This window comes from Orycteropus afer, unplaced genomic scaffold, assembly GCF_000298275.1.
Source record: "Orycteropus afer afer isolate SDZICR_OR568_19922 unplaced genomic scaffold, OryAfe1.0 scaffold00053, whole genome shotgun sequence".
NCBI lineage: Eukaryota > Metazoa > Chordata > Mammalia > Tubulidentata > Orycteropodidae > Orycteropus > Orycteropus afer.
In genome coordinates this window covers 10,905,091-10,932,811 of record NW_006921640.1, presented here as the reverse complement: position 1 = coordinate 10,932,811, position 27,721 = coordinate 10,905,091, and the positions used below count along the sequence as shown (strand labels likewise).

General features: G+C 44.3%; 1 protein-coding gene across 1 annotated transcript in view; it reads right to left on the bottom strand.

Moving 5' to 3' along the window:
- The window catches only part of EBF2 (EBF transcription factor 2), a 219,852-nt gene extending 195,353 nt beyond the window's left edge, over positions 1–24,499 (bottom strand). The window contains exons 1-6 of the mRNA XM_007938755.2: positions 24,369–24,499; positions 21,863–22,019; positions 20,730–20,793; positions 20,374–20,429; positions 19,811–19,884; positions 13,577–13,645 (exon numbers count right to left, since the gene is read on the bottom strand). Coding sequence (XP_007936946.1) covers positions 13,577–13,645; positions 19,811–19,884; positions 20,374–20,429; positions 20,730–20,793; positions 21,863–22,019; positions 24,369–24,499 — 551 coding nt within the window. The remainder of the gene's footprint in view (positions 1–13,576; positions 13,646–19,810; positions 19,885–20,373; positions 20,430–20,729; positions 20,794–21,862; positions 22,020–24,368) is intronic.
- Positions 24,500–27,721: the final 3,222 nt, after the last annotated feature.

The window sequence follows — 27,721 nt, the reverse complement described above, 5'->3', positions numbered from 1 at the left end:
AAGGACATCATCAGGTCTTTCTTCTGAAAGAAAGACCTGAACCTTCAACCTTTTAGTTAGCAGCTGAGCATGCTGTTTCTCAGGGACTCAGAGGGCTCCAAGCAATGAGGCATGCTCTAATATAGGCAGGTGCCAGCCATCAAGAGTAGCAGAGGTCAGACTTAGCTTGGAGAAAGATGCTAAAGAAGAGGTGCCCTGACCAAAACCATACAAGGGCTTTCCTCACAGTTTAGTTAATTCACTTGCAGTCCCAGAGATATGAATTAGACAATTGCTTTAAAAACTCAGAAGCCACCATAAAAATAGAAAATTATTGCTTCCCCTCATGACCAAATATTAAACACAGTGCATACCTAATGACTCTATCCCTCCCCAGGGAAGCTTTTATGAACAATAAAATCCCAGCAGACTTCCACTGTTTGGGCTTGGAGGTCTCATTATGGACTCACTGATCCAACACAATTTACAAGCTCAATGGACTCCACTCAAAGTGAAAACCACCAACCCACAGTTATAAACAGAACACCTACAGTGAAACCAGAATTCATTCTCCATCAGGGAATGAAAAGAAGGAAGGGAAAGTTTAGGAGAAAAGCATTAGGGTGCGAGTTGCTAATGGAAATGTTCCTGATTGCCTAAATTGGAATCAAGGTTAGGCAGCCACTGGAAATGCAAAACAATGGAGAGAAAGCAAGGGAGACCTAACAGAAGGTAAAAAGTAAGAGGAAAGCTGAACAAAAGAAAAAGAGAGGAACTGGGACAAGGGTGGTGATGAAAGGGAAGTGAGGGGACTAGAAGAAGTTTAAAATCGGCCAATCCCTTTTCTCTGTAGGTTGACTCTAGGTGATATTAAATTTTTTCAGTTAGATTTTCTTTAGATATGTGAAATTATCCTGATAGGTATGTCTAAATGGTGATTATTCTTCATCTTGTGATTCAACATCTGGATGATAAAATGCATTAGCTGGTCTACATTTACTTGGGCAAGCATCAAGTGGACTGTGAGAGTTAAACAGAAGTAATGCCTGGCTCTTATTCAAACATCAGCTACTACCAAACAGGGAGAGTGGAGCTTCTCCTTTACCTTTAATTCCATGCAATTTATCACTCGAGCCTAAACAATTCCACATGTTTTAAAAGCTGAGGAAGGAGACTCAGCGCATGCTGAACAAAGGCTTTTAGGGAAGTCAGAATGAAAGTGAACAGGAGATGGACAGTGGACACTAAGCAAAAGCAATCCAGAGAAGGTGACAAGTCTATAAAGCAGGGTCTAGACAGAGCATGAGACCAAGGAACTGAGAGGTGACAAAAAGGGAGAAGAGAAGAGACAGAGCAAGGAGAAGGGGGACTTAGGGGAGGATAAACTGACAAAGAAGAGGGGCAAATGCTGATGGTTCCCAATAATATGTTCTGATCACCTATAAGCCTCTTAAATGAATCGTCTAAGTGTGAAATCAGCTTCTGCACAGACCAGGAGGCAAAGATTATAAGCCCCACATAAAGGCAGAAAAAAACATTCAAGAAAAGGTACAGTAGCATGTCTTGATGTCTCTGGGATCATTCATGGCACAGGGCACTTTCCCACACATCATCCTTCCTCCCGCTCCCAGTGCTGGGATGTAGCCATTACTTTCCTATTCTTCAGATAAGAAGCTGGAATTCAAGTAGGGTTGCTGGATAAACATATATAATTGGACAGCCAATTATATATGAATTTCAGATAAGTAAATAAATTTTTAGTATAAGTATATCCCAAATATTCCATAAGACATACTGATACTGGAAATTATTCTTTGTTTATCTGAAATTCAAATTTAATTGGGACATACTACAGTGCAGTGAATTACTTGGTATGGCTTTTCTAACCAGTCTTTGTGACTCCCACCAGATTATTGGGTAAAACGCAAATGCAACCACTGCCGTGGAGTCAGATCTGACTCATAGCAACCCCTTCTTGTGTTTCCAAGGCGTTATCCATGCAAATAAGGTTTATGGAACTCTAATTCTGTCATTCAACTAGGCTTAAGGCACTTGACTGCTAACCAGAAGGCTGGCAGTTCAAACCCACCAGCCACTCCTCGGAAGGAAGATTGGACAATCTACTTCCGTAGAGATACTGCCTCAAAAACCCAAGGAGGGGTCGCTATGAGTTGGATCATTGAGTTTGGTTTTGGTTTTGGTAGAGGCTGAAGTGGCAATCTCACTGCCATTGAGAGAGAAGAGCCAGAGCTGAAGTGGAGTGTATCCTTGGACCCAAAATCCCTGCGCTGGACCTTGTTGGCAGAGATGACCAGCAGAGATGACTGCAAAGGAACAAAGACGCACAAGACAGAGCTGAGGGCTTGCTGGCCCATGGAGCAAGAAAGCTGAGTGCCTTTGGGCAGGAGGCTTGCTAGCAGAGTGGAGTCCACCTAGGTGTACTTACAGGCAGAGCTAAAAGAGCTTTGTAATACTTGCCCAAGCAGGACAGAGGACAGGCCAAGAGGCCAACGGCCAGAAAAGCATGCCTGAGGGCATAGCAGAGGGGAGAGTGTCCTGATCGAAGAACTGTATCCTAAGAGCATTCCTGAACCTGAATTGTAACTTGTTACTTCCTAATAAACCCCATAATTGTAAGTATTGTCTGTGAGTTCTGTGTAACCATTGCAATGAATTATCAAACCCAGCAGAGAAGTAGTGAATGCCATGGGAGGTACAGTTGGTGTCAGAATTGATAAAAAGTCTGGAGGGTAGTGACATGTCTGGCCTCATAGGAATAAACCTTGGGCTGCTGATGGTGACTGTCTCTCTCTTGTGAAGTTAGAGAAGGTCAGAGGAGGATGCCACCTCCATGTGCTTTTTGCATATATTTACACTGAAAAATGTTTTCATGTTTCTCTGATATCCAAACTTAACTGTGTATCATATGTTTTTATTTGCTAAATCTGACAACTCTAGATTCAAAGTGAGGGAGAAAAGGAATGCATGAATGAGGGAGTGAGTGAGTGAATCTGGACAATCCAGATTCAAGGAGAGGGAGGAAATGAATGAAGGAATGAGGAATGAATGAATGAGTGGTATTAAAATCTAATTCTGACTCCAGTGTTTGCATTATAGTTATTATCACACTATATGAATAACAGCCACTCCAAGTACTCAACCCACTATGTCCTATATATAACATTTCTTCTTTTGCATGGAAGAGACTAACTACATACAAAATTACTAATTATAGTGAAACAAAATGCCAACAGTTTAACTGACGGTACAGTGCTTGGAGCATGATGAAGCATGATGAAGCCTTCATTCTAGTTAGAAGTAACAGTTGCAGTTCCATAAATTTGACACAAATGCCAACATCTCTCCTGCCTCTCCTTGTATAAACTACTTCAGCTTTATCCTGGGAGACAGAAACCTTGGCACTAATCCCAGTTGAGTCTCTGACCTGCAATATACCCGGAAGTAGTCGCACTTCAATCAGGTTTCCTCATCTGAAATGTAGGGTGAAAGCCTCAGTATGTAGCTAAAACAAGTCATGTGCATAGGTTTAAATAATCATGTAAATATCCTGGGCAGTTGGGCATGAAAGCTCACCACCTGTCTCCATACAGACCCACCTCAGGCTTTACTGGAGGGGTTAGGTGTGAGCAGCCGCTTTCAGAGATACAAAGCCCACTTCCTTGAACTCTCTTGCATTTTGTGAGTTTTCTCTTTTAAAACTCCTGGCCTATAATGGGCCTTAGAATATAGAAGTGTTAACCTCAAGGTGCTGGCCTTAATCCATTGGTTCCATCCCTGCAAATTCCTCAGTTCCTGTCATTATAGCAGTGGGATTAGGAATGTCTCCTTCACTTTCTTCTCAAAGGCTCCTGTTGCTTGGGAGCTACTGCAGCATTTCTCACCAACTCTGACTTCTTGGTGGTCTTGAGGAGGCTGAGAGAAGTTTGCCTTCACTGAAAACTTTGAGTTCAGACCAAACCCTTCCAGAAGACAATCATTTAATTAACTCAGTCCAGACTCATGAAATGCTGTATCTTTGTAGACTTGTCTGTGGGCTGGTTGACATACTTCTCACCACGCAGCTACTTTGCTTTCTGATCAGATGTCCCTCCCCAATTGCAAGACTAGGTCACCATGAAAGACAGCAAGAAAAATTTTTTATAAGACCTCAATCAATGAAAAAACAACCTAGTCAGGTTTCAGTGGGCAGAATCCTAAATCTGCAAATCATCCTTGGATAATCTTTTTTCTCATATCCATGGTATATGAGGGTCCCATTTTCCAATCATAAATAGACCCCAAAAAACTTATCCAGCCTAGTTTACTCAAATAGAAAAACAGAGAAAACAGGCTGGAGTCCTAAAAGGTGCTCTTTGGGAGAACATGTAATCACGTAATCTTTCCCAACCTCCAGGTTCTTTGTCCCTCCAGAGCCAGCTAGACAATATTTGGAAACCAACATTTTCTCTATAAGCAAACACTTATTTCTTAGTTCCAGCTCAGCACAATTTCATAGTGCTATTCTTCGATTCTTCTTGACTCATCAACTTCCTGGCAAATCTTCTTTTTAATCACATCTCACAATTTTATAAGGAAGAAGCTGGAAGCATACCGTTATCTATTCTGAATAACCTCATACATCTAGTTGGCCCTCTGATATTCATTGGGGATCGATCCAGGGGACCTCGGCAAGCACTCTGAAGGTACTGGTGAACTGGTTTTGGTGTTTCTCCCTGTTTCCTAAAGAATTACATAAATTGTCTGGATTCTGGCCTCAAAGTTTTTGCTTTCTCACAAACATCCAGGTTACTAAAAAATTCACAGATTGCCAGATGGTACAGCAGCAGCTCTTTGCAAAGGATCTGAGCTTTCGAATGAACAAAGGACAAGTACTCATGGGGACAAGTGGCAACATCAGCCAAAGCTTTAGATTGGGGGAGGGAAAATGAGGTGTGGAAAGGTGAGAAAATGGAACTTTTACCTCCAGTGACTGATATCTATCTATTTGGCAGGGAAACACTGACTCCAAACTGCTGCTGCTGGTGGTGGAAGAGGGGATGTTCAGGCTATTTTTATAGAAAGCCATAAAATGTGAAGCTCTGTGCCAATCCTTCTAATTTCTGATTGCATAGGTTGATGGAAATAATGCCCAAGTCTTGGCATAAAAAAAACTGATAAATTCCCAAAAAGCCACAAAGAGAAAAGCATTTGTGGACTATTGTAGCATTTTCCTAACAGATTTCCTTACTCCCAGTCTTCATTTTCCAATTAATTCTGAAAGTTCTCTCTCTAAAACATCAAGCTGACCATGAAATTGTACTACTCAAAATCATTTATATCTTCCCATTGCCAGCAAAGTAATGTCAAAATACCTTTATATGGGCATATAAAGTCTTCCAAAAGTTGGACCCAAATCATCTTTACAACTTCTACTGTCACTCTTCACATATGTCTATGTGCCTGTAAAACTACAAGCATGTTTAGGAAATTCTTCCCTGTGGACTAATAATAACACGTTTCTTTCTACTTGCCCTTCCCTATGTACTTTCTTCCTCCTAGAATGCTCTTAGACCTCAACAGTGCATGCCAAAGTTATAATAACCCTCTTTCAATGCCCAGCTCATATACTTATCACCTCCAGAAAGATGATGTCCACGCCCACCCCATATCTATCAAGATAGAAATTATTTCCCCACCTTCAGATCTCTCAGAGTTTTTGTGTCTACATCTTTTATAGCCCTTTTTACATTTTACATTGCATCATATTAATTTTTGCAAATTCTTTGTTTTTCCTTCTAAATTACAAGCTTATACAGGAAAGCTTTGTGTCTATTTAATGTCTTCTCTAAGAGCACCTTGCAAAGTTCATGACATAATGGGCAGTAAATAATTATTTACTAAATTACTGAAGACTAAGTATTCAGTCTTCTTTACAATGCTACCTGTCTGTTCTTGGCACTGTTTTGCACCAATCTGCCACTGGGGGCAAGATTGCTAAGCAGTTGTCAAATACAGGTAGCTACAGGAAAGGTCCTGTACGAACTGGCAGAGGACTTAGTCATCCAATCTCTTCAAATGACTATTCTTGGCAGTCAGAGATTAATCTGTCAACTAATATTTGCTGAGATCTATAGTATAGTGTCTGGATAGTCACTGTGGAAAATACAGAATAATAATAGCTGTTATTTTTTAAAACATATCTCTGTCATGCACTGTGTGGGCATCTTACATACATTAACATATACAATACAACAAATCAATGAAAGAGGTAGTAATATCAATGCCAAATATTAGAGTCAAGGCTTAAATGACATATGGTATCTGGCATTCAAGGGTTATAGTTAGGAATGTAAGGTAAATATCTCCCTACTGTGGAGTCAGATCCAACTCATAGCAACACCTCCTTAGGTTTCTGAGGCGGTATCTCTACAGAAGTAGATTGCTCAATCTTCCTTCTGAGGACTGGCTGGTGGGTTTGAACCACTGACCTTCTGGTTAGCAGTAAAATGCCTTAGGCACTATACCACCAGAGCTCCTAAGGTAAGTATGAAGAGGTAAAAATATAACAATATTCATGTATATCCTAACAAGGTTCAGCATATGTAATAAATATCAAGTAAAAAGACTTTGGCTATTAGAACTGGTATTTTTGAGGAGGTAGAATCTGAATTTAGCCTTGAATAAGAGATAGGGTTTCTATTGGCAAAGAGTTTGAGGAGGTAAAAATGTGGTACTCCAGGTAGAAATAGTATGTGCAAAGAAGATAAAATACTTAAGCTCTTTGAAACAGACGATTTACAGAGAAAGAAATGATAAGACTAGAAAGGGAGCTTATCTACCACCAACTTACCTAGTTTTCATAGCATTTTTCAAAGTTTGTAAATACATGTTTATTTGTGTGATTATTTAAGCTGTAAGCTCCATGACAGTAGGCACCATGCCTGTTAATATTCCCTGCTGGTACTTCAGTGCCAGTTCACAAATATTTGCTTAATAACTAACAACAGAAGGAATTACAAAATGAACAAAGGATGAAATGAGCTAATTTATAGACAACTAAGCTAGTTTGAAGGTGCTCTGGTGGTGCAGTGGTTAAAGCAGTCAGCTGACAACCAAAGGGTGAGTGGTCCAAACCAACCAGCTGCTCCATGGAAGAAAGATGAGGCAGTCTGCTTCTGTAAAAATTTACAGCCCTGGAAACCCTATGAAGCACTTCTACTCCATCCTATAGAGTTGCTATGAGTCAGAATCGTCTTGATGGTAGTGGGTTTGGTTTCTTTGGTAAGCTAGTTGGTGTCATATCCTAAGCTCATTAAGTCCAGATAGCCTGGACAGTCAAGTGAACTAAATACAATGCTTAAAAAACTAACTGCAGAACTGAACATCATAACTCTGCAGTACTATCCTTTCAACTACCAGGAGGAGAGTGATTTTCCCTAAGGAAATTGAGTTTCCTTTTTACTGCTTGGCTCAGACTGTCATCAGTGAAGTGCTTCAACCCAAAGGGACATTTTTTTCTAGACCAGCAAACAGTAGAGTCCCTTCTCCTACCTATTAAAAAAAACAAAAAAACTTACCATCGTCAAGTCGATCATGACTCACAGTAACCCCTCCCTGGGTTTCCAAGGCGGTATCTCTATAGAAGTAGATTGCCCAATCTTCCTTCCAAGGAGTGGCTGGTGGGTTTGAACTGCCAGCCTTCTGGTTAGCAGTCAAATGTCTTAGGCACTAAGCCACAAGAGCTCCCTCTCCTACTTGTATCTCCCTTAAATGACCAAGAAACTAGCAAAGACCTTGGTAGAAGAAAAGGAAGAACCTGAAAGAATGATGCATTTACACTGGGTAGATAATCTCTGTGTTTTAGTGAGAAAATCTGTACTCCCCCCTGAGGGAATGGAATTTTCACTAAAAACAAAAATTGCCCCAGGCCAGGCTTTTGTAGACTCATCGACACCCTATGCTCCCAAAGAGTCTGGGTAGGGAAGGCATATATTAATTGTTCCTGTAAATTATTGATGAGCAAGAATGATGAATTAGCATACCCAGCACCCTGATCTGGACTCTCAGCTTGGATCGGAAAAATTAGATCTGAGAGGTAAGGTAAAGGTCACCCATTAACCCAGCACACTTCATTTTACAGATAGGGAAATTGAAGCCTAGAAAGAATGCTATGTGACCTCTGTAGCATTAGATAGCTAGTTAGTGAACGATCTGACACCAGAAACAAGTATCTCGATACTAAACCAGGGCCGTTTCTGTGGCTCCATGCTGCCTCTAAGTCACAGTGGGGACTGATATTCCATCAAATCAGTCACAAGACTGAATGTGATTTGTACAATCTCAGAGTTAATCAATAGTTCAAGGGGCAACAATGCCCACCACTTCCCAGAGAACAACTGCCCTCTCTAATGTTCCTATCAGGAGTTCTTCTTAACCATGCTCAAGTAATTTCACTGACACTGCACAAGTCTTTTCCATTCTCTAACAGTTCTAAATTCTGGACAGTTTTTTTTTTCTATTATACCAAAATCTTTCTCTCAGTAACTTCCACCCTTTGACTAAACTTAAGTTTCACCCCTGGAACTGGCTGTGTAACCTTGGCTGAGTTACCTAACTTCTTAAGACTAATTTGAGACTTTCCGTAAGATTGAGACTTTCATCAACCATTGAAAATTAATTTAAAAAATTATTTAATTAACATAAACTGTGTAGCATAATACCCAGCACACAACAAGTGTCAAGTAAATATTAGATATGTGATTTTTATTAGCCTTATCCATCCTTGTAAGAGCCAGTATTCTTTATTCAGGGGGTGTCACTACTGATCTATCTGACTTACTCATTTCCAAAGAAAGGGAAGGACCTGAAAGTCTGTCTGAGTAGCCTTGGACAAGAGGAATCTGCTGAGTTTTGTGGACAGACATAAACCCCACCTAGAAATCAACTCCATCTATTATCTAAAAACAGCTTCTATGTTGAAAGGGACAGCGGGCTCAAAAGCAAACTGTACATCACAGATCAAGAATGGATTGATATGGAAACAGTTTGATAAATTAATAGAAAAAAGTTCCAGTGTTCAAGATTAATGAGATACTCTCTGGTGGAACAGTGGTTAAAGCATTCGGCTGAAAAGCAAAGGTCAGTGGTTCTAACCCTCCAGTTTCACCACAGAGAAAATATGAAGCAGTCTACTTCAATAAAGATTTACAGCCCTCGAAGCCCAATGGGGCAGTTCTACTCTGTCCTGTAGGGTCACTATAAGTCGGAATCCACTTGATGGCAGTGGGTGGTGGGTGGTATCTAGCTTTCTTGGCAGATGGCAAGTGCTTTACTCTCCACAATTATCCTATAAAATTTTCCATCCCACAAATAACACTTCAATAGAGTTAAGTGATTAACTTGGTAGACGACTAGCATGAATGGCCCAGAGGATCAAATCAGATAGAGGCAGGAAAGAACCATGCCAGATGACAAAGGAAGTACAAACAAGAACCTTGACCACAGGTGAGAGCAGCAAGTGAGGATACCACTAAGGGTGAGGTAGGATAAAACTTTTTAAAGTGGGGGTGAGGGGCATGGCGTAACACAGGAAAATTCTTCACAGGCTAGATATCACACACTAGATATTTTTTAGTAAATCTTTTGAATGAGGGCCATTCTTTTTGTTTGACTTCTGGAAAAAGAAAATAAACAAACCCCATCAACCTAACACTTAAAATGGTCCTTCTGGGAACAGAGCTCAGAAATATGTGAGATCAACATCCCAAGACTGGGATATTTAGCATGTGAAAAATAGGTTAGACTTACCCTTTTAACAGAAAACACACCACCAGTATGCACACAAGCAAGGGCAGCCTACAAAGATTCAAAAGGAAATCTTCCTTTTGTGAACATCTGACTTTTTATGAAGCTGAAAGGACAGGAGCCAGAGGACTTTCTTCCCTTCTCCCAAGTCAGTGAGACCATCCCTAAAATACTCCTCCATGGACCACCAGGTCATTCTGAGCCCCAGAGACTGAAGCGGATATTCACAAGAAGCTTCTAGATAGAAAAAAGTGTTTAAAGAAAGCACAGCCCATGACAAATGAAGTTGAATTAGAAACCACAAAATGTAAATCAGCTTGAGCCTTTTCATTTTTATTTACCACATAGATACTTATAGACAAGATTTAGGCTGAAAACCATAGTAAAGATATGATTGTTTTTGGTTTGGTTTGGTTTTCAGACAGTTCGGATTTTTACACTAAAAATTAATAAACCCTACTCCAGCTATACATATACACATATTTACACAGAAGGAAGACTCTGCTGGGGCCCCGGAATTCAGCAGTAAGTCCTGCTGGGCTGCGAGTTGGCCTGGCTTTGTGGAGATGGGTGTGACTGCCCAAGAACTCACAAAAGCATGCTGAAAGGACAACTGAAAATAAAAAAAAATAATAATAAAATAATGTGTTTCTAGAGAGATCAAGTCAGGGAGCAATTTAGCAGGAAAAAAAAAAATTCTAATTGGAAACTAAGTCTTAAGAAAAGGAGAACCAAGTCACTGATGGAGGATGCGCCATTGTAGAACCCAAAAGTTTTCAATTAAGGAGCTACAAGGTAGTAAAATCTATTCTTAGTTTGTCAAGCAGCATATTAGAAACTGAATATCTGCCCAAGATGTGGTCACATAGGTTAACTGAAAAGTCAAGTTGTTTTTTAGCTGGATGTTTTTGCAGTCAGTGTGATAACACTGGTTGCCTGATACTGCTCGGAAACTTTCGATTGGCCTTTGATGACATCAAAGCTGGGATGAGGTTTTTATTTCTCATTCTCTATATGTCTCTGATTAATAAAAATAAAGTTAAAGCTGAATTATGACTTGTTAATTGAAGTTTGACAGACAAAATCTTGCAAAACATTTGGTTCACTAAGGAAAAAAACAAAAGGGGTCCTTGGTGATGAAAAGTTTGGGAACTACCCTCCAGCCTCCCCTCCAACATGCACATCCGAAAGAACAAATGAACAAACAGGCTTCGTTTGAGCCAGAGTGAAACATGACTGTTGGGTGAAAAACTCAAAAACTGACAGTGTAAATTAACTGCATCTGGTTAGATTAGGTGAGAAGGGGAAGGAGATAATTAGTTGGCATTATATAGGAGCAAGGGCAAAGATGAGAGTGCTGTATTTACTCAGAGGAAATCCAAAATACACTGTTCTGCACTTATTTGATGCTTGTGGGAGAACTTATCACCTCCAAGTTGGCAGATGTTGAATCCAGGGACTAGATGCACATTTCAACCAAACCCCTAGATGACACAAACCACCCATCACACCTCCAGCTAACAAAAACCTGATTTCATCCCCTTTTTGCTTCTTCAAATGAAGGCAAGAAGGCCAAAATAAGCCCAAGTGACATTTAGGAGCTACTAATAAGGCAAGGTTTCAATGGGGGACTAATATCGTCAAACAAAGCTCTACAGTAAGCAAGCTAAATAAATGCATCTGTTTATAATAAAACAGGTTCTCTTAAAACTTGATACTGGTCAATTTACAGTACCCTTTGGTATGTACATTTCCATCTGTAGACGTGCAACATTTCGGAAGTAACACATATTTCAAGTGATGCAGAGACATCCCTGGGCCGTTTTATTGTACATAGGATAGTAAAAATAAGTGCCACAGTCACATAAAACTTCACAATATGTAGCCATGATACAATTCTCCCCTTCTCTGAAGAATTTAAAGCATTCTAGCACAAACTAATTTAAGGCACTGTAGCATTTAATATGAAAATCTTTTATCTCCAAAGATGCAAAAAAGACTGTACTTTCTTTTGTGCATGTCTATCACATAGGAAGAAAACATAACCATATTCATCATTATCTGTGGATGCAGATTACAAGTCATTTTTTAAAGAACTGTTGCTCAGTGCAGAGTCCTTACAATGTGTGCTTATGAGATGTAAGGTGCAGGTTAGCATTTACAGGTTTGCAAACATTTCTAAGGCGGGTTTATGGAGTGTTTATTACAAGAAAAGATGTAACATTCTTGAGGTTAGAGTACTTTCTTGAAAGAGGAGTTAAAGTTAGTGAAAAAGATTAAATAAAGATTAGTGAGCTCAGTCTACACACTAGAAATGACTAAAAAGCTGGAACTCCATCTAGGCTACCCTCTTATGCTCAGGACATCTTTGGAGGGAGGTAAATGATGCCACATGCAATGAACAGATCCAATTGATAGCAGTTAGGATAGAAAGAAAGCTTGGGGACATGATGCTATAGCAGTGAGAAAAGTCAGGACAACTATGTTCTAGTGCTAGCTGTATCCCAATGAGCTGTGTAACTTGGGTAAATCATGTCACCATTCCAGAGTTCAGGTTTTTCATTTATAAAATGAGGAAGACAGCTAACCCCAAAGAGTTCTTGTCAATCTCAGAAAAAATGAAGAAACTTCAAATAGTTCCCTAAAAGTGAGCTCTCCTCCAAAAATGACACAGAAACCAGACATATTACAAATATTTTCTATTCGGCTATCATCCTCCAAGCATCTCAGAGAATACTGCAAGCCTGTCACTGATATTTCAGTAGCCTCAGCAAACCTACAGCAGCAGGCAGTACCCTCCAACACATTATTACACCATTGAAGAACAGAGATATTGAGGCTTTGTCCAAGGTCAGTGCCTAGAACAGGATCAGAATTCCAGCCTCCTCATTCCTATGGCTATACTATACTATCCATGAAGAAAAAAGGCCAGGTTCTGGGAAGAATGCCAGAGGTTCCATTCTCCCAACTGAGAATTCATTGGAATATTGGAATAACAACGTTGGAGACTGTGGTCTCTCCAATCCATTTCAGGATCTGGCTAAAAACACAAAAACCCAAAGAAAGAAGCAATAGGGAATTACTCTGTTTTTTAACGAAAGAGAAAAAATTAGGGGTGGGAATAAGGGGTTTCTTAAAAATTACATGATTGCTGGAAGTTAATTTGGTATTTCTTAGTTGGTTTGTAAGTTCTGTTTCCAATCACAAAAACAGACAGCTGAGGATGCCTAAATCACATTTCAGTGAATTAACGTCTTGTCTCAAAGAATCTTTCCCACCCTGAATATAACAGAGAACCCAGAATGCAACCCTTCATGGTAGAAAGCAATCTCACTCAATGCCATAGAGAGCTTGTCATAATTCCCTAACCTACAATCAAAACTGACACTCTTCAAGCCGGCAGCAGTCACTGAGAGGGGTAAAGGGGTTGCTGCATGACTTGGGACGCCTCAGCCCTCCCAGGAAACAGATTGAGCTGGATAGGAAAATGGCATCCTCAACCATTATTTCCTAGTCACAGGCTCCTCATTAAGCTGAAGTTAATGCACCTGGAAAAGAATCCCATCATAGACTTCAAGGCATATACTCAAAATGGAAGACCCTGCCATCTTCCAAGAAAGGCCAAGCAGAAAAGGAAACATATGTTGGATTAGCTCAATGCTTCGGGATAACAAGAAACCAACCTTACAGTAAAGCACCAAGGTCAGTGCTAATCACTGAGTGATTAGTACTCAGGATTGAGATTCATGAAAGAAAGAAATCCACAATGAGAAAAATCACATATTTGCCCTACCTGTCAATGATGACAGGGTCTGAAGGAGTCTCGTTTCGGTTTCCACAACTTTTCTTTTCACAACATCGACTGTAGATTGGAAAGGAACCAAAGAGTAAAATAAGTTTATTGAATTTAGAAAATACAATGAACAGACAATGTAAGAACATTCACAAAAATGAATATATCCTAGGTAGCCTCCCAACCATAAGCTGCTTAATAGAATTTGCAGCCATATTAAGACTTTTAATTAAATTTTTTTTTAAAAAAAAAAGAAGAAAACACTTAACTTGGAGTCAAAAGATATTCATTCAAATTTTCTGTAACTTAGAAGCTGGGTGATTCTTAGCAAATCACAACTTTCTGAAGACGCATATTTGTAACCTAAACCATAGACTGCTGAATTTTAAGATCTATAAGGTCACTTTCAGTTCAGTGTTCAATGATTATTATGACTGTATACTGTAGGTCTTTGTGTCTCAACAAATATTTGAAGAAAGAGAGCAAAGGAAAATGTATAAAATAGACCACAGGTAGCTGCCTGGGTTATTATAAACCTTATTTACGTAAGATCTTTCTCCAGAGAACTCAGTGTACTTTATAAACAATTATTTATTCATTGAGTCCCATCATTGTCAAAAGATAAAGGAGGGACACCAGAACTATGATGTACATTTTTAAAATGCAAGAAAATGAGGCAAGAAGTATAGGATGATCTTGGCAATAATTTTCACCAAATCTGGAACAGAAATAGAACTCAGCAAGTAAACTTCTTAAAAACTCTGCTTCCCAAAAATTCTACCTAGAAACATGCTGAGTGCTTGGTAGACGCTCAATAAATGTTGGTGGAATTCTGTGAGAGCAAAAGAAAATGAAGAACCCTAGAGTAATTACAACAGGAAGGAAACACTCAGAAGGGCCTGAGCAGAGAGCAAAACACTCCAATTCAAAGGTATCTGTGTGAAAAAGCCTAGACAACTGTGAAAAGGGCAAAGGAAGCTTGGTGGTAGGGAATCACCTCCCATCTTGCCTGTCTGCTGCTTGTTAGGACCACAGACTTCTGGATACTTCTTAGCTCATCTCGAGTACACAGTCCACTATCTACTGTAATTGATTAAGAATGTAACCTTGAAATGATTTATAAGAAAAACACTACTGTCCATACTAGTTGGAGAATATATCTAACAAATATTAGTAATACCCAAACTAAATATGATACTGCTCTTCCCAAGATAGTTCTCACTCTAGCTCAAGAGTTTCACAGTGCAATAGAAAGATTGCTGAGCTGGGAATCAGGGCTTTGAAGTCTAACCCAACCAGCTGCTTGAATTTGGTCAAACCTATTTAACTCTCTGGGTTTGCCTCTCTTATATAAAAAAAATGAAAGCTTTGGACTAGAAAATCTCTAGAATCCCTCTAGTTTTAAGAAATCCATGAGGCTGAAATTCTCTTTGTTCCCTATGATTGTGATAGCAGGGTAAGGGAAAGAGAAAAGCCATGTGACTCAGTCATAGAAAATCCATGTGACTCAGTCATAGATATGCTGTGTGGCTTTCTACAGTCCACTTGGCCTCTCTGATCCTCCACAGAATTATTTTTAATAAATATTCTTTAATTTGTGAAGCCCAAGTCTCTCATACAGTGATATGTGGCTTATTCAGAGAATAACTTTATCATTAGAAAGTAAAATATACTTGAGAGATGCTAGAAATGTCCACCAAATGGATGCAATGAGGTTTTGAGAAACTTAATCAAATTAGTAGAAGGTAAAGAAAAATTGTCTCAATTTTCTTAAATACCCAGATTAGCCACTGAGACTTTCTGAAATAATACCTTATATTTGAAAGTACATTAGGTTTTAACTTTAAAAATTTCAATTCATCCCAAGATTAACACCAATAAAAATGCTAACCAGCTGCTCTCCCACCTCCCACAGCCCTTGTCTCTCTTCCCAACTCCCCACTCCCATTCATTTCCATCCCCCACCTCTTCTATTTCTAGAGTACTGCTTCTTTCAACACCATTCCTCTGCAGCTCTGGCAAAACTCTTTTATTAGCAACACAAATTCAAAAGACCCATACATGCTAGTTACCTAAAGACCTTCCAGTTAGATTCTCCTTGGACATCACCAGCATGTCAATCTAATCCCAAATATGTGTGTGATGCCAGGCTCAATTTAATGATAACAGGACAACTGTCAGAATATGCCACTCAGTTTAGTTTGGGAAGGAATGATTCTGAGGAATAAGTTTGCAAAATTACTCAGCTGAATTCAGCTGCTTTCCATGGGGATTTCCTCTGGAGGAGAAGAAAAACAGATAAAAATGGAAGCCTGGAGCCAGTATTATACGATGTGGGGGATCAACTTGGGGAAGAAAATGATATTCAAAGAAAAAATGCAGAGAAACTTCACGACCCAATCTTCTGTTTTTCCAATAGTAACATATTTAAATATAATCTCTAATGTTAATACTCAGCACAGAACAGAAGCAAAACACATTCACTTGACTGTTGGATTATAATAGCAAAGTTATGAAAACAATAGAGTTTAATTATGTTTGATGCCATTTGGGTGCTTCTTAAAATTTCTCTAGGTCGCTGAGTTAGACAAAGCTAATTCTCTTTTCTCTCTTTTTTAAAAGAGAAAGTCTCAACAATATGTCCTGGTTGTTCATTTTGTTTATTAAATGACAATCAATCCTCATGCCATCAATATTATCACAAGAAAAGGGAAGTGGAAAGTTGAAGACATTCAGGGACCCACACTCCTGAACTATTGCTCTGGGATCAGGTATGTGGATAGCTGATGGTAAGGAACTGGGTCTCTGAATTACTCACATTACAGACTCTCCCTCCCCTCTGCCATACAGACAAAGCCTGAGTAACCAACTTCAGATTCAACTACTGTAGTCAAAGGACTTTATTTTAGGGTTATTCTCTAACAAGAAAGTCCTTCAGTCTGAAGTTTCTGCCAAGTGTTTTTAAAAACGGAAAATAACTGTAAAATAGGAAAAGAAGAAAAGTATATATAAATACAAAACAAAGAGAAGAAGAAACTCAACTTGGCAATTGTTAAGATTGTGTTCCTAACTACCATGGAGAGGCTCAGATGTGCTCTTTTTTCCCAATGAATGAAAATGAAAGCTGTTCCCGTTTGGCTTGGTTTGGTTTATTTTACTCTATTACTTGTTTGGAGACCCTTTTACCTGAAATACTCTCAATTTGCATATAGGCCTCTTGTATTCACCCTAACTCCACACGGAGTCTTTGAAGAGGGAAAATGAGAGAATAAAACAAGTGTGTGTAGGGAAAGGAGGGTTTGGGGTATGAGAAATTTTATTATAATCCTGAATCTTACCTGCATTTCTCAGAAAGGGGAAAAAAGAAGAGGGATGAGGAATGGTAAAGGGAAAAGAGGGAAATGGACCATGGGCACAGGGTGTCCAGTCAGCTAAACTCCTGTTCAAGACAAGCTAACGTGTCCCTTTCCCCTCCAAAATGGTTTTTAAAATTCAACCCTCAACTTTCAAAAATCTGTCTCTAATTTCAAACTCAAATAAGCGCACAGCATGGTGGCTTTTGTTTTGTTTTCTTCTCTCCAACTCCTCCCTGTGATTGCATAACAAAAGTGTCTAAATTCACACCATCTGGCCGATAAAGACACTGGCCCCACTGCCCGGCTGGCCCATCTGATTAGGGCCCTGTCTAGCCTGCGCCTTGTGGCGAAAAGTCACAGCTGTGGGGTTTGCTCACGCTCAATACAACTCTGTTATTAGCCAGCTGTAGGCCTTGAGACGACTTCTGTTCAAATTATAATATCTTTTAACCCTCTGAGCATTGAGGGCGCAGAGGTGGCTGGCAGCGACATAACAACTAGATTTCTCCTTACTAATAATTGGCAAAGTGAACTAAAGCAGGAAAGAGAGAAGCAAAGACAATTGGGGAAAGGAAAAAAAAAAGTTATTCCTAAAGAGATTTATTTTATCACTTTGCTTTGTTCTCCTCTTGAAGCTAAACACCAATTTATGAGCCTTTTACTAAAGATTACAGAACATAAAACCACTGGGGAAGTGCCAAGGTATGCCAAAGAACACCATGCAAATGAAACTAAGTATGTGTAAGGACTACTGAGGAAGTGGGCATCAGATTCACCCCTCAATCACTGACTGCTCCAACTGGCTGGGAAAATGTGGGAAAAGGAACTTTTTTCCCCTTACTGGAGAATCAACCAGCTCTAACTGACAGATTGAATGAGAACTTGCCTTTTAGTTACATCCAGTATTTGCTACCGCTCCACTTCATCTCCCACAACACACACACATACTGCAGATACAGTACCCATCCAATGGATCATTTATTTACCCATAATTAATATTTGTTTTCAATTCTAGTTTGGGAAAGAAATAGCAAAGCACTTTCCCAGGTCTCAAATGCAGAGAAGTTACAGTACATTAAATTTTTATATTGTGTTACTAATGCAAACTAAACTAGAGGGTTTAAAAATTGATGCTGCTACTTAAACAGCATAAAATGAGGAGGATTTGATTGAGCTTAAAAATAAAATGTCAGCCTTAACTACAGCTGCATGGGGTGTGCAAGTATTACTTAAAGTGATAGGTATAATTTGTCAGACAATGGGCCAAATTTTTTATTATTATTTTTTTGTCTGCTGTGTTTTCTTTTGTGCTCTTTTCTTTCAAGAAGGTAATCACTCCAAACAAAGACATTTAAAAGTGTTGAGAGGAGGAAAAATTACTTTTTGATTACCCAAGCAAATCAAAGCATTCTGTCTATTAAGTCTAGGAATTACATAGAAGTACAACTTGAAATTCTATTTCTTTCTGAACTAACCTATCAAGGGGTACCACTCAGTGTCCCCGGGATAACTCCACTGCCCAACACCTCACCCCAGCCACTCAGTCAATGAAGCTTGGATTGCCCTCAGCTGAGGCCACTGGCAGAGTTGAACTTTGCATTTGGCGAGTTTGTTTTTCTAATACTTGGTCAAAATCAAAACAAACATGTCTGATTGTTATGGTTTCTTTCTGGCTAGGTTGGGGAGGGGGACAAGGCTGCCAGGAGCTGCCCATAAAACAGTCTGTACTAAATCAGACTGGCTGCAATTACACTAGACTATCAAGTCTGGAGTTGGAAGACATTCACCGAGGTAACAGTGGAATAAGGGAGAACTGAGGCTCTCCCTCCAGTAAGAGATTTTAGAGAAGGAAAAAAGGTACAGGAAATAGACATTTTAATTTTTGCAGGAACAACAACAGTAACAAAAAATCCACATTCTTCCAAGAGTTTCTTTTTTATATCCTTTCTCATTCTCAGTGGGATCCCCAAGATCTAGCCCAATACCTAGCACACATGGCACACTCAATAAATATTTGAAAGAATGAATAAGAGTGTGGGTGCATTTCTCGTTTTGATTTTCTTCTAGTCAAGCAGCAGAAAGGAGACAATCTGCAGGATTGAAAATGGAATAGATCTTAAATGATCTATTGGGAAGATGGGAAGAGGTAGAGAAAGGAGAGTAGACTGCACCTTTCACAAGTTGTCCATTAAGATTCATCCTTTGCTCCAGAACCCAGATTTCCCGGATAGGATCCTCTCCTGCCCCTCCCACCCACCGCTGGGGAACCTTACTGATCTTTTCACCCAGCGGTTGTGCCTGACTCCCCTGGTGCGTAAAGTCGTAGGAGAGGCTCCTTCCCTGAAGTAAGGAAATAGCCCAGCATCACGTACAGATGCCTCTGTGGGGGAAAGTTCCCTGAAATGGGCAACTCGACTCTCTGAGGGTCCCTCGCCCAGACTGCCTGTCCTTCTAGTACTTCAACTCCACAAGTGGCCTAAAAAGGAAATCTACCTCTAGCGGGCAGGTTAGATGGAAACCGAGCAGCTGTGGGCCTGGCTCCAAGATGGTTTTATAGGGAAAGTCCCGAATCCCAAACCCAGCCCGGAGCTGCCGAGCCCTGAACGCTGCAGCCAACACAAGGACAGCGGAGGCTTTTCAGATGGGCAAGGAAAACACCTGCAATCCTGGGTTTACTTTGCGCGTCCTAGAGGATATGCCCTAGAAACACTGCCTAAAGGGAGGAGAGTTCTAGCGAATTAGGCTCCCGGCAAGTCCGCCCGCGTGGCCTCCCTCTACCCCCTCCTAAAGGTAAGTGCAGCAAGCGGCCGCCTGCCGGCAGGCGCCACTTACAGGTCTGGTTTTTTCAGCAAAGCCCGGAGGACAAGACGGCTCTTACCTGCACATCACTTCGTGCGTAAGGAGCACTCGGCACATTTCCGGATTCTTATTCTGTCCCTCGTAGGCTATGGGCTGTGGGGGGTGGAGAGGGGGTCGGGGGAGGGAAAATAAGGAAGGGGGTGAAGGGACAAAGAAAGACACAACTTTAGAGCAAACACAATCGTCTTTCCTTTCATTACCTCGCCCTCATTATGAGTTCCTGGGTGCAGCATGGAACCTGAGCAGTTGCCCGGTTAATTAAAGAGAAATAATAATAGAAAAGTTGTTCCTCGGTGAGAAAATATTTCTTAGCAAAAGGGAATGTTGGAGGGAGTTGAATTTCCCAGGTATCGCTTCCTCTTCTTCATACTTTGCTCACCTTCCGCCGCCCCCAGCATCTCTCCAGTCGGATAGAAACGAGATCATACATTTTCCAGAGTGGCAAGGTATAAGTTGCTAAGGAGGGGTGTGTAAAGCCTGACCCAGGAAATCATGGGTGGTAGGGGGGTGGGGACAGAGATTGGGCAGAAATGGGCGGTGGGCGTCGCGCCTGAGGAAGAGCAGAGTCACCGGCGACCTCACCTGCTTGGTGACCGAGTCGATGAGCCTAACGTAAAGGTCCTGTTCCGTGCGGACGCCTGCAAGGAAGAGGGGCGTTCATGAGTCAGGGGCTGCAGAGCGCCTCCCGGGCACCCCAAACCTGTCTCCGCCGTGAGGCCAAGGCCCCGATAGCCTCTCCCACCTGTGGGCATCAGGGCTGAGCCCATCCATCCAAGGGGCAGAGACCAACCTCCTCCCTCCACCATCGGCCCTGACCAGGTCTACCCTTGAGGCCACCCCCAAGCGATCTCCTCAAGGTCAACTGCTTTCCTTGAAACTGAAAAATACTGCGGATCCCGCAGCCCACTATCAGGTGCAGGTCCACGCAGGGCGCTCACCATTGCTGTAGAGAAGCTGTAACTTGTAGTGGGTGCCGTTGTTGGTCTTCTCGTTGCCTTGTTCCTGAAAAGACATGCAATTTTCGGTTCCCTCTCTTTCCAGTCCCCCAAAATGAGCGTGTTTCCACACTGTCTCCTGCCACTTTTCTTCCCCTCAAAAGACAGTTCTGAATAACACCCTGCCCAGCCCCGGGGTCAAAGGAGAAGAGCCATTGCCCGCTGCCGGCCGACTTCGAAAATTTACCAGGGTTCTGGGCCACTTGACTCCCCAGTGATCAGCCCTTCTTCCTCAAAAATGTCCTCAGAAGTGCCACTCGAGTCCGGAAGACATCACCAATGCTGCCTTTAAATAGGCCCCCACCGAAACCATCCAACCCTAGTCTGTCCTCCAAGATACCGTTTGGCAGAAAAGTGAAGAGATTTAACATTTGGAGGGATAGCATTAGGCCCTTATCCCACGAAGACTCAAGCCCGCCAGGGCCACGAGCTCAGGGACCGAGTCCCAGAGTTCAAGAAGAGCCCGGGGGAAGGAACCTTGCAAAGCTCTGCTCTAAAGTTTCCCTTGTACAGCTGAGGAGACTGGGGCCCAGAGAGGACAAAGAACTTTTCCTTGGTCACATTTAGGTATAGGTTGAAATCAAATCAAGTCCCAAAATTAGGGACTGGGTTAGGAGCAGGAGCTAATTTAGGAAGTTAGAGTGGAAGGGAAGATCTGCCGGGGAAAGCGGGCTGAAGCTGGGCTGCGGGTTTCCACCTGATACAGACTCAATCCACATGGCCCGCTGGAGCTGGCAGGTGCAAAATAATAAAAACCCCAAGAACGGCCGCAATGCCTTGGATATACTTTTATAAACTATGCTGTAGTTAGAAGGGCATTTGCTCCGCGTCCAGGCACTAATGACCAGAAGGGTCTAAGAGCAGAGCACAGAGCGCTCCCTGCAGTGCGGGGCGCGGGAGTGGGGGCAGAAGGAGGTGCGGGGGAAACCGAGTGATTTAGAGGCTGGGGGTGAGAAGTCTCGATTTATCATTGCTGATGATGTGAGCGGAGAAGTGTCGGGAGTGACAGATGGAATCTTTAGTGCTCTGCAAGGAAGGAGTTATTAGGACGCAGAAAGGGGAAAACCTTTGCTTACTTTGTCGTTCTCCACAAAGTCCACGAAAGCGGTGCGCTCGATCTCCACTGGCTGGCCCTGCCTGTCGTAGAGCGCCAGCACGAAGTGAAAGAAGTTCGATTTCCTCAAGTTGGAGGGTGGCTGCTTCTCAAAGTGGGCCCGAGACAGGGCGACCCCGCTGCGCAGGAAGAGACACGGGGACGGGGACGCCCGGCACCGGGAAAGAGAAAGACACGAAGTTACCAAGGCAAGCGCGCACAACATTGCAGAGGTGCAAAAGTCCATATCCTGGGTCCAAAGTCCTGAGCCCCTTGGGCCTTTTCACAAGTCACGTTAAGAAGGGGGACTCCTAAGAGAAGTCGCAGTGGCCCTGGGGGTCTGGTGGCCAACGCCTCCTGCTGCTTGGTGCTACCACCCTATGGTCCAGCCTCCCGGTGCCAAGCCGTTCACTGTCCGGCGATTAGTGGAGATTCAAGGACAGGGGCTGAGCACAGAGACTTTGAGTGCTTTTGGGGGCTTCAAGTGGTTCTGCATCTGCTCCGTCGGGCCCTGCCTGCCACCTCTCTCAGGTAGGTCGCTGGCTAGGTACCCAAAGATGGTACCGGAGGTTGAGGGGAATAAGCCCCTCGTTAGCTTTTGAAGTGACCCTTTTGCCTCAAGGAAGGCGCCACTATCCACAGTGGGCCCGCCACACACACATTAACTAGGAAAGGCGGTGGGTAAGAACTCCCGATGGAAGCGGGAAGCCCAGAGAGAGCCCAAATCTCACTCTATGGGAGATGAGGAGGCCTCACCCCCTCTTCCCTCGCTCTTCCGAAAAATAGTGCCCCAAACAGCTGCCTGTCGGAATCCCGGCGACCAGCACAGCACACTGTGGGTCACTGAGGAAGGTGTAATGCTGAGGGAACCCCCCTACGGGCGCTGGTGGGCTTGGTGAAGCCAAAAAGTTTAAAAAAGGCAGAGAGTTTCCTTGCCTACCTACGGCAGGCCGGCCGAGGGATCCCCCTCAAGCAGTGTCTCCCGGCTGCCCCGGCCAAACCAGCTGACCGCGAAACCGAAGTTAGGGGACCAGGGAGGCGCCCTCGAGGTCATCCAGGGTAGCCCACACCTCCCCGCAGACCCGCAGCTGCTAGGGCTAAACTGACCTCTGGACTACATTTAATCAAAGATTCCGGCCTAGGCAACCGCGCGGACGGCGGGAGCTGCCCGGTGACGCTGTAGTCTCCCGGCCGAGTGCCCAGGAGTTGGAGCACTTTCACTCTTTTGCCGGGCACAAGTAACATTTAAGGTAGAACACCCCCTGCCCAGCTGTCTGTTGCAATTTAGCAAACTATTCAATCCGGGGAAGGGAGGAAGGGTGGCGTCTTTAAGGAGCCCTGCTAAGGAAATGCGCCTAGTAGGCGACTCTGCCCGCAGCCCAAAGTCCCCAAGACAGAACGCCGAAAGCCTCTTGTGCGGTGGGTGCTCTGCCCGAAGGATCCGGGCGCAACTCCGGCTCGGCCCTGACTCCGCGAGCGATTCGACTTCTGCTTCCTCTCCTCAAATAACGGGAGCTGGTTCACTCTACCCGGGAGATGTGGCCTGAGAAAAGGATCATTTCTCTGTATGATGCTGGGAGCGTCGTAGGGAGGTGGTCTGTTTGGGAAAGGAAACTGCCTTTCACAGAGAAGGACTTGGAGGCCACACGTCCTGGCTCAATGGGGATGATAGGGAGGGGGGATACGGAATGTCTTTGTGGAGTGGCCCCCAGGAAAAGGTGTTTCCCATCAGGCGGATGCTCTAGAAAGAAGTCAACTTTAAAGACCCGCAACTCTAGAGGACGGTGGTTCCTAGGACTTTCTGGCGACTGCCTCTTCTCGTCTCTCTTCAACAGCGACTTCTTCGTCTTTTCTCTTTAATCCATTCTTTCTCCCTCCTCATCCTCTAGCGTTTGGCCTACCGTTCGACTACTGAGCTCCGACCTTCCGAGCCTGTCGCCCGCAATGCCCAGTTTCCATCAGCAGCTCCGGCTTCTCCCGCTCCCGCGCCACCGCCCCCACCACCATCTGGCCGCAGGGCTCCTGGCCTCCAGGAATCGCCCGGCGAGATGCGGGAGGAGAGGCGCTCACAAGCGGAGTGGTGAAACCCAGCAGACTCCCGGAAGCCGGCTCTCCTCCCGCGGCGGCTGCTCCTAGCTCCTGTGCTCACGCTTGCTGCGCTGACCGCCTGGCCCGACTCGGAGGACTAGGGACTGAGCTGCGTGACGTTGGATGTTAGTTATTTGTTAGTTTTCTAGTCTGTGGGAGTAGAAACACAAACAACCCAAGCAGTTCAGAAACTCAAGTGTTGGCTACAGGGCAAGTGTTCCCCTGACTGTAGCGACCCTGCTTGCCGGAGGGCGAACCCCAGTGCGCGAGGCCAGGGCGACAGATGGGGACAGAGAGACAGAAAGAGATGGAGGATAAGGGGGGGGACACACAGGGTGAGAAAGAGTGGGAGCGAGAGAGAGAGACACTTTAGGAGCATAATTGTAAGGCCCTCTCGTTACCTCTGCGCCGCGACATTGGCATCCACCACGCCGACATTCCGGACCCAGGACCTGACCGAATCCATCTCGGCGCCCAGTGATTTCTCTTTCAGAGCTGGTCCTCTTCCTAAAGTATCTTGAATCCCAAACATTTAAAAAGTCTGATCCTCTACTGTCGCTTTAAAAATAAGAGTCCAACAAAACAGTCCTGACTGTTCCCAACGCTGGCACCAAACAGTCTTCCTCCAAAGCAATCCAAGAAAAGGGATCAAGTGCTTAAGTTTGAGTCTTTCTTGGGAAGGAAAAAAAAAAAAAAAAAGATAACGGGTCCTTTGCTTCACGCGCGAGGTGGCAAACTGATGTAGTCAAAGTTGGTTTTTATCCTTCCCAAGTTCAGATCTGCCGCCTCAGCCGCTCTCCCCTAGGTCGCTCGCATCCTTCCAGTGGCAGCGTTGCTCCCAGAAACAGATCACAATTTGGACGCATCACCTGTTCGGGAAGAAACAGGAGAAGATTGATGGCTGCCTAATCTCTCTCCTTCCTCCTGATCTCCCCTCCCTGTTCTTCCCCTCCGCTCCAATTTAGTGGGGGGGGAAAAAATCCCCAACAGGATCAGTTGTAGAAGGAAGAGGAAGACCCAGAGTCGAAAGGAGGCGGTGGCTGAGAACGCCAAGGAGCCGGGCTGCAGCCGTGCGCGAGCCCCATGAATGGGTTACTACGGCCCAGGCCGCGGGAGGCGGAGCCGCGGCCCGATAAAGAGCCTCATTTGCATGAACGCTCCGGATTGGCCGGCGCCGGGCAAGCTGGGCCGACGTCCTCAAGCGACGCGCGCTAAGCTCAGAGTTGCCCCGAGTCTGAGAGGTGAAAGGGGACAGAAAACTGTGGGCGTCTAGTCCTTTTCTGAATCCACTATGCGTGCACACGAAAGGAGCCCCCCAAACCCTGTATTGACGCGGGGTGGCAGAGCGCTGCGGGCTAGGAAAGCACCAGCTCTGTTTGGCGGGCGGGAGCGCGAAGTTTCCGTTGTTTTGCCTCTACATGCTGGTTTTTGTAGGCTGCCAAGAGGTGTATTCATTCCCGGGGATTAATCTATGTGCATATAGACAAGGTAGCGAAGAAATGTAGTGTGGCCACATGTACTTAAGTTTTGTGCAAATGTTCCCTCAGAGCAACCCAGTTCCTTGAATGGCTCTTTGAAGTCTCCCGGAGCTACAAGGTGACGCTCAGATTTTGTGTGCAGTTTGTAAGTTGTTGAGAGTGAGGACATATGAATGAAAGCAGAGAGGATATGAGTGGGGGGGAACGAACGAGCCTCAAGTGCTGTTCAAATAAACAGAATGAGGGGAAAACCGGTCAAGGAGCTAAGGAAAATACATACCCCTTTGCAAGCGGGCGGACGTGAGCGGGAGTGGCACCCGTGCAGAGGAGAGCTTGCTGACTGACAGATCCGGATCAGTTGAGTGCAAGAGCGGTAGGGGTGTTTTCCCCGGAGCCGCCCCTCCCCCCACCTAAGTTCCCGAACCCCGGGAGAGCAGGCAGCGGAGTCCGAGGGGCCCAGTGCGGGAGTCGCGTAAACTTTCCCGGTGGCGCGTGGTCGCCGAGGTGTTCGCCGCAGGCTGGTGGCCTAGAGCCGGCTGCAGCTCAGCCAAACAGCTGAAACCCTAGACGGCTTTTTAACTACGCGGGGCAGCTCGCGGTGCCTATTAAAAATCCTCCTGGCTGGGTGTTATTTTCTTGCTTCTCCTTTTGTATTCTGATCTCTGCATAGATCTGCTGCTGAAATCTAGAACACCAGTGCGAAAACAGATTTGAAGACAATGAATGCAAATCTGTGCTCAAAGACCATCTGCCGTGGAAGAGACAATCAGCTGTTCCCGTAGTTGAAGCGACTGCGCCCGCGTCTCCCGGCCTCATTACGGAGAGGGCCTTTGCGAAAGCCTGGATTACATTCGGGAGACGTTTCCCGCATTTAGGACTCAAATTTGAGGGTGAATTGACTCCGGACCAGATCCCTCAGGTGTAGGTGAGCGCTCACAAATGAACTGCAATAGTTTGCCACTAGAGGACACAGCGCCTTGCAACTCGTTTGCCTAGGTTGACAGGAAGCCCTCACTTTCAGAAAATGCAGCTCTCTTGAGAAAGGGCAGTGTCTGTGCCTCCGCCTGACCGCGGGTGCAAACCGCTGCACCAACCTGCGCGGGCCGCATCGCGCTAAGGAAGCCCGCGTCTCTACTGCGGAGATTTTCTTTGAAAACTGATGCTTCCTCTTTCTCTGAACAGCCTTGGAGCCAAGGGACTGGGATGGTTGATTTAGGGGAGGAGAACTTGAAACCCCCGCCTCTGGATTGTGTTGACTATGGCACCGAGACCACCAGGGGTCTGGCTTGATCCTCCCTATTGGGTAGAAAGGGGCGGGGTAAGAAATGCTAGGCGTCTGGGCAATGGAAAAGGGATGGAGGCCGCTGTAAAAGCCAAGATACGAGTCGTCCAAAGAAAAAGGGAGAGTGGAAGAGAAATTTGTAGAGATGAAACTTACTACCCAGTTTCAACTCACCAATTTTCTGTTATATGCAGGTTTTATGAATAATTTGGGCTCCTGCAAAAACTAACCACCTAACTAACCCCGGCCTTCTCTTTAGAAATCTTTATAAACCTCGAGTAACTCCCCGACCCACCCTACTATTCTTGTCAAGGGTCAACGCCTAGGGGCTTAGGTTCCTTGGCGGAAAGTGTGGAGCCCCTCGGGACTTGTCAATGAGTACAGTGACTTTTTTTTTTTTTCCAAGGGACCTCGGATCTGCTGGACCTCGATGCTGCGGGAGAACTGTGCCAAGCGCAGCCCGAGGGGCCGCCAGACAGCAGTGGGCGCAGGCCTGGCCGGGCTAGTCTGCCCCTCCGGCCGATGTAGGCTGGGGTTAAAGGGCAAAACCTGGGTCTGGGACGCCGGCTCCTCTCGCTAGCAACAGCTGCCACCCAAATTATGCCCCTCAGGATAGGAATGAATCCGTCCTTTCTCCAGGCTCACTGCTGTGGCCTCTAAACCAGACGGCCGCGCGCATTGGACCCCCCTCCCCATGAGTCCCCCAGAGACAACTTGAGGGCCGCAGAGCTCCGCCAGGAGATGGTTTAGGGGGACCGCGGCCTGGAACTTGGGGTACATCGCTCCCCGCGGCCGCGCAGAGCGCTAGGGGATAACGGCCACCTCGCTGCTGGGGGCCTCGGGCGGCGAATGGAGGGCGCCCAAGTTCCCTTTTCACTGCGACAAAGTTTCCGGGCCAGAGCGAAGAAACGTAGTGTGGCCACATGTACTTAAGTTTTGTGCAAATGTTCCCTCAGAGCAACCCAGTTCCTTGAATGGCTCTTTGAAGTCTCCC